Source organism: Blennius ocellaris (assembly GCF_963422515.1).
Source record: "Blennius ocellaris genome assembly, chromosome: 4".
NCBI lineage: Eukaryota > Metazoa > Chordata > Actinopteri > Blenniiformes > Blenniidae > Blennius > Blennius ocellaris.
In genome coordinates, this window is record NC_137653.1 from 900,060 (window position 1) to 907,559 (window position 7,500).

Here is a 7,500-nt window from a genome sequence, read left to right on the forward strand (position 1 = left end):
AATTAAATGTATTTTACAGTTAATTATGCCTTTATTTAAGATAAGCACTTGGCATTGTGAAGAATAAATAAATAAATAAATAAATAAATAAACGGTTAATATCGTACTGATGAACCAAATATATTTCTACTTGAATTTTTTTTCATTTCACTTTTTATTTGACTGTAATATTAATGGTGAATAATTATTGCAGAACAACATAAGGGAGCACGTCCAAAATCCCTTCCCTATAAATAATACATGCTTTTCTTTAGCTTGCATTTATTTAACATTCAATTAATTTAAACATACTCTAAATACTATATTAAGACAAATTATCTGATGAAAAGGTATCAATAAATACATTTTTTTAATAATTATTGACATGTAATATTGAATAATTATAATAAAGTTGTTTGATCCATATCCAATTATACATACATTAATTACTTTAGCTATAAATATATATAATGTATATGGATAGAAATGTTAACCTCCTCTGGTTGACTGACGGTTAAATTAACCTCCAGGAGGAAGACGATTGTAGACGACTCCCGGTAGAAGGTGTAGAAAACGACTCACCGTTCTGGTGGTGTTGCAGTATTTTGCACAGCCGTTACTGAAAATCGTCTTGAAGGCGGAGACGGTGTAGTCGCAGCCGACCTGATGGCGGTCCTGGGGACCAGCACAGGAAACACTGTAGAGCCACTCTAGAGCCACTTTATATCCTCTTTAGAGCCACTATATAGCCACTTTATATCCACTTTAGAGCCACTTTATATCCTCTTTAGAGCCACTACATAGCCACTTTATATCCACTTTAGAGCCACTTTATATCCTCTTTAGAGCCACTATATAGCCACTTTGTATCCACTTTAGAGCCACTATATAGCCACTTTGTATCCACTTTAGAGCCACTTTATATCCTCTTTAGAGCCACTATATAGCCACTTTGTATCCACTTTAGAGCCACTTTATATCCACCTTATATCCATTTTATATCCACTTTAGAGCCACTATATAGCAAATTTATATCCACTTTCGAGCCACTTTATGTGTACTGTAGAGCCACTGTATAGCAAGTGTAGAGCCACTTTAGATCCATTTTATATCCACTTTAGAGCCACTGTAGATCCACTTTATATGTACTTTAGAGCCACTTTCTATGCATTTTATATCCACTGTAGAGCAACTTTTATAACCACTTTATGGCCACGTTATAACAAACGTGCTTTACAGTAAAAACAGAGTCAAATCAATGAATAGAAGAGAATAAATAAACAAATAAACAAATAAACAAATAAATAAATAAATAAATAAATAAATAAATAAATAAATAAATAAATAAATAAATAAATAAATAAATAAATAAATTACCATTTCCACTGATCCTTCTGGACACTCAGCCTCAGAGAGGTAGTTGCAGTGGACACACGGACCCTGAAACACAAAGAGGCTTTTTATTGGTCCAAAAAAAAAAAGACAAAGTACATCAAGTAGAAAATATTCATCATTAAATATCAGAGTGTTTCCAGACATTCAGTCTGTTGAGTGTTAATGCTGAAGGTGGTGTTCATGTTGAAGGTGGTGTTAATACTGAAGGTGGTGTTCATGCTGAAGGTGGTGTTGATGCTGAAGGTGGTGTTGATGCTGAAGGTGGTGTTCATGCTGAAGGTGGTGTTATTACTGAAGGTGGTGTTGATGCTGAAGGTGGTGTTGATGCTGAAGGTGGTGTTATTACTGAAGGTGGTGTTGATGCTGAAGGTGGTGTTGATGCTGAAGGTGGTGTTAATGCTGAAGGTGGTGTTAATGCTGAGGCCGGCCTCACCAGGGTGATCTTGCTGTGGGTGGAGTCACAGCGGTGGGGCAGGATGGGGAGGATGGAGGGGGGGAACAGCAGGCCGTCGATCACGTGTATGACGCCGTTGGACGCCATGATGTCGGAGGTCAGCAGCCGGACGCTCTTGTCCCCCAGCAGCAGCGCCCCCTGGAGGGCGGAGCAGGAAGTGGAGGACAATGACCGGTTAACGACCCCGCAGACGAGTCAGACGGTGACGGAGCAGCGACGGGACGCCTACGTTCTCCGACACGGTGACCTCCACCTTCTGGTTCGCCATCGTCTGAATGTGTGGCAGCGCCGCCAGCTGGTCCACCGTCAGCTGGACACAAACAAACAAACAAACAAACACACGTTTTAAATAAACATTTCAAGTGTGTCTGTGTGTGTGTGTGTGTGTGGGAGGGGGGGGGGGGGGGGTTCCTCACCGCAGCCTGGGAGAAGACATGATGTCTTAGGAGCTCCTGGAGTTTATGTTTGGCCTGAAAATAAAAACACAATGAATTAGAAATCTTCCTACAAAATAAAAGCGTGAAGGATTACATGACTTTCACATTGTTTCATATCAGCAAAGCATCAAGGTGAACTTTAAAATCCCTGTGGGGGAGGGGGGGGCTGGTTGGATGAGAGCTGGTTGGATGAGCGCAGGTTGGATGAGAGAAAGTTGGATTTATTGCAGGTTGGATTTATAGCAAGTTGGAAGAGCGCAGGTTGGATGAGAGCTGGTTGGAAGAGCGCAGGTTGGATGAGAGCTGGTTGGAAGAGCGCAGGTTGGATGAGAGCTGGTTGGAAGAGCGCAGGTTGGATGAGAGCTGGTTGGAAGAGCGCAGGTTGGATGATTGCAGGTTGAATTTATAGCAGATTGGATGAGAGCAGGTTGGATGAGAGCTGGTTGGAAGAGCGCATGTTGGATGATCGCAGGTTGGATGAGAGCTGGTTGGAAGAGCCCAGGTTGGATGAGCGCAGGTTGAATGAGAGCAGGTTGGATGACAGCAGGTTGGATGAGCGCAGGTTGGATGAGCGCAGGTTGGCTTTATAGCAGGTTGGATGAGCGCAGGTTGGATGAGAGCAGGTTGGGTGAGAGCTGGTTGGATGCGAACTGGTTGGATGCGAGCTAGTTGGATTTATATCAGGCTGGATGAGCGCAGGTTGGATGTGAGCTAGTTGGATTTATAGCAGGCTGGATGAGCGCAGGTTGGATGAGAGCTAGTTGGATTTATATCAGGTTGGATGAGAGCAGCTTGGATGAGAGCTGATTGGATGAGCGCAGGTTGGATGAGCGTAGGTTGGATGAGAGCAGGTTGGATGAGTGTAGGTTGGATGAGAGCTGGTTGGATTTATAGCAGGTTGGATGAGAGCTGGTTGGATGAGCGCAGGTTGGATGAGAGCAGGTTGGATGAGCTTACGTCCCGCAGCATGTAGAGGATGCTGCCGTCCCGGGCTCGGTCCACAGCCTGGTTGCTGGGGACGAAGACGGTGAACGTCCCCGGAGACCTCAGCGGTGGCGGCGAGCCGCAGTTCTGCAGGACGACAATGAGCCGTCAACAACCCATATAAATAAATAAATACATACATACATACATATATAAAGAAAGAAATAAAGAAATGTATTAATAATTCTTTTATTAATTAATGAAATTAAAAACTAATTACTAACTGATTAATAAATTAATAAATCAATTAAATTAGAGCTTCAAAAGAAGAAGAAGAAGAAGAAGAAGAAGAAGAAGAAGAAGAAGAAGAAGAAGAAGAAGAAGAAGAAGAAGAAGAAGAAGAAGAAGAAGAAGAAGAAGAACCAGAAATGCAAAATAAACAGTTTTCAGCTTCCGATTTGATAAAGTGATTAAATGACTTTTCTAAACTAAATCTACGTCAATAAAGTCAAGGAGGTTCTGAAAGAAGCGGTTTAGTAGAATAAAGACTGACGTCAACCAGAGACAGGAAACGGTTGAATCGTCCGTCTGTTGACACAATCTCTCCGATTGTTTTGTCGGCAAACTGGAAGAAAACAAAGAAAACAGACAGAGTTGCTCTCCTGCTGTTCCAGTCCTGACAGTGTTGTTGTCAGTGTCACGGACTTGCAGGTCGCGAGGCGGCGGCGCCGGGTCGGTCAGCAGCTGGTCGGTCAGCAGCTGGTCCACCAGGTGGACGATCCCGTTGGAGGCTGGAAGATCGTCCTGGAGGACGGAGTACAGCCGGCTGGGGTTCTCCATCAGGAGGAACCGCTACAACCAGACAAGACACACCGTCACTCTACAACACCGTCACCCTACAACCGGACAAGACAGACCGTCACTCTACAACCAGACAAGACACACCGTCACTCTACAACACTGTCACTCTACAACCGGACAAGACACACCGTCACTCTACAACACCGTCACTGTACAACCAGACAAGACACACCGTCACTCTACAACCAGACAAGACACACCGTCACTCTACAACATCGTCACTCTACAACACCGTCACTCTACAACCAGACAAGACACACAGTCACTCTACAACCAGACAAGACACACCGTCACTCTACAACACCGTCACTCTACAACCGGACAAGACACACCGTCACTCTACAACACTGTCACTCTACAACCAGACAAGACACACCATCACTCTACAACACTGTCACTCTACAACCAGACAAGACACACCGTCACTCTACAACACCGTCACTGTACAACCAGACGAGACACACCATCACTCTACAACACCGTCACTCTACAACCAGACGAGACACAGCGCCTCACCTTGTGCTCTTTGGTCCTCAGCCTTGCTCCTCCATACATGTTGAAGTCTTGTCCTGCCAGGTCTTTGTACAGGTGTTGACCCAGGATCAGGTGGTTTTTACAAACGACCTCCTGGTTCAGGTCCTGAGGAAAGAGGAGGATGTAGTACGAGAGAGGAGGATGCAGTACTGAAGAGGAGGATGCAGTACTAGAGAGGAGGATGCAGTACTAGAGAGGAGGATGCAGTACTAGAGAGGAGGATGCAGTACTAAAGAGGAGGATGCAGTACTAGAGAGGAGGATGCAGTACTAGAGAGGAGGATGCAGTACTAGAGAGGAGGATGTAGTACTAGAGAGGAGGATGCAGTACTAGAGAGGAGGATGCAGTACTAAAGAGGAGGATGCAGTACTAGAGAGGAGGATGCAGTACTAGAGAGGAGGATGCAGTACTAGAGAGGAGGATGTAGTACTAGAGAGGAGGATGCAGTACTAGAGAGGAGGATGCAGTACTGACAGGTGGGAGTGTCTTCAGCAGGGGGACGAACACGGTAAACGGTCCGTTGTGACGCAGTAGCGTCCCACAACCGTTCTCTGAAACACACAAATCAAAGGTCAAAGGTCAAAGGAAAACGCTCAGTATTTAATGACAGTGGATGAAAACACAGAGCCCCCTAGTGGTGAAACATTATAGTTGTTTTAAACAGCCAGTGGACAGAGACTCTTATTAAGACTCTTTCATCAACATACTAGGAAACAAATACAGGCAAAAGCTTCATTGGCCTGTTTTGGAAAATTAATGTTTTGTTGCTGGTTTAGTGGAAATAGTCTGAGTTTCGGGGAAATTGAATATATATCAGGTATATTTTAGAATTGTGTCTCAAAGAGTCCTGCAAAAATAAACTGTGTTTATTTTTGTTGAGCTCTTTTGTCAGCAGAACGACTTCGGATCGGTATTTTTATATTTCCTGATTTTCTCACCAAACAGAGCGACGGCTCCGGTCAGGTTGTCCCTCTGGTCTCCACTCCTGTCCAGCTCCAGGAGACGCTCCATCAGGTTGCCGTAGCAACGGTAGCCGTCGCCGATCTCGTCCGCTCCACAGACGCACCTGAGGGGGGAAACGTGAGTGGCGACACGGCCAGACTCGTACGGGGAAGACAGACGGCGTCTCACCAATCAGCCTTGGGGGGTGAGGGGGGGGGTGAGAGGGGGGGGGGGTCTGACCTGTGCTGGCCGTCCACCCCGGTCTGGCAGGTCGCCGTCGGGTGGCAGGTGTCGGAGAAACAGGCGGAGACGAGCCGACAGCCGAGTCGAGAGTCAGCGGAGACGGGGGACATGCCGAACATACACCTACAGAGGGACTGAGGGGGGACAAAGGGGACCATTGTAATCTGATTACCTCCACCCGCTGAGCAACAGGCACTTCTTTACCTCCATTCATAACAATAATAATCGTTTATTAGATGAAATAATGATAAAAAATCTTGTTTATTATATATAATAGGTATATAATAATAATACTTTCATGTTAATAATTTTAATAACACGTCACTCTGGACTGCTTTGAGTCCTATAATCATTTTCTAAGCGTGTAACTTAAATATAAGCTTAAACATGTAGACCTATATAACATCGATTCGTACCTTTAATGTCCTTGTTTTTATTCTATTTGACTTTATCTTTTCTGTTTTTAGTGCCGTGAAGCAGCTTGTGACTCTCGTCTGGGAAAGCTGCTATATAGATAAAGTTCTATTCTATTCTACTCTATATAGTTTAGCTCTGCTTCATAGTAAGGATCCCAGCAGTGCAGGGCGAGACGCCGGTCCAGGGGACGGTCCAGGTTTGGGTTTGACTCCAGATGTGCCGGGACCGTGTGGCCTCCTCACCTTGTTGGGTCCATTGAAGACACAAACAGTGGAATTGGTTGGACATCCTCCATTGTTCTGTGCGCAGGGGTTCCGGGGGACGCAGACCTTGCCGTCTCCCTCGTAGTCCGGCTTGCATGTGCAGGTGACCTTTGACCCCTGGGCGGAGCACTGGGCGTTGACGTCGCAGTCCCTCTGCGAACAAACGGCTGAGCAGGGAAACAAAACATCATCCGGCTGAAACGTGAAGACGAGGGACGAGCAGGAGGACGGAGTCTGAGGACAAAGTCTGAGGACAGAGTCTGTGGACGGCGTCTGAGGACGGAGTCTGAGGACAAAGTCTGAGGACAGAGTCTGTGGACGGCGTCTGAGGACGGAGTCTGAGGACAAAGTCTGAGGACAGAGTCTGAGGACGGAGTCTGAGGACGGAGTCTGAGGACAGAGTCTGAGGACGGAGTCTGAGGGCAAATTCTGAGGACAGAGCCTGAGGACGGAGTCTGAGGACAGAGTCTGAGGACGGAGTCTATGGACGGAGTCTGAGGACAAAGTCTGAGGACAAAGTCTGAGGACGGAGTCTGAGGACGTCCGGCATGAATGAGGGACGTGCAAAAATACCAGGAGGACAAATCGGTTGAGGTCCGTCTCATTGTCTCATAGTCTATAAAGAACCAGAAATCTAAATGTCTTTGTTTTAGAACGTGAGAGAACGTGAGAGAACGTGAGAGAACGTGAGGACCTGAGCCGGGTCTACCTGTGCACGTGTTCTTCAACGACTTCCTGTATCCCGGCAGACACTCGCAGTAGGCGGCGTCTCCTTCCCCCTTGCAGTAGGAGTACGAGGTGCAGCTGGTGCACCGGGTGCTCACTGTGGAGCAGGAAGACACCACACACTCGTCACCGTGGCAACGGACTGAAGGGAAATCTTTTGTTTTACTGGAAATACTGGCGACAGAAATATTACGAAAAACACAATCTGTGTCCGTCAGAAATAGATCGCATAATGAATACACATTATTTTACTGTATTTATTTTTCCTCTGACTCAGGAGTTCTGGGTGTTTTTTCCTCTCTGATTCAGGAGGTCTGGGTGTTTT

General features: G+C 45.9%; 2 protein-coding genes across 2 annotated transcripts in view; one reads left to right on the plus strand and one right to left on the minus strand.

Moving 5' to 3' along the window:
- The window catches only part of dennd6a (DENN/MADD domain containing 6A), a 342,604-nt gene that overhangs the window by 119,808 nt on the left and 215,296 nt on the right, over positions 1-7,500 (plus strand). The window lies entirely within an intron of this gene.
- stab1 (stabilin 1) overlaps positions 1-7,500 on the minus strand; it is a 72,022-nt gene that overhangs the window by 58,729 nt on the left and 5,793 nt on the right. The window contains 14 exon segments of the mRNA XM_080495326.1: positions 562-654; positions 1,357-1,419; positions 1,808-1,966; positions 2,058-2,138; positions 2,245-2,298; positions 3,223-3,336; positions 3,743-3,814; positions 3,895-4,041; positions 4,567-4,689; positions 5,059-5,135; positions 5,523-5,650; positions 5,767-5,903; positions 6,429-6,616; positions 7,159-7,272. Of these exon segments, the coding sequence (XP_080351452.1) occupies positions 562-654; positions 1,357-1,419; positions 1,808-1,966; positions 2,058-2,138; positions 2,245-2,298; positions 3,223-3,336; positions 3,743-3,814; positions 3,895-4,041; positions 4,567-4,689; positions 5,059-5,135; positions 5,523-5,650; positions 5,767-5,903; positions 6,429-6,616; positions 7,159-7,272 (1,550 nt within the window).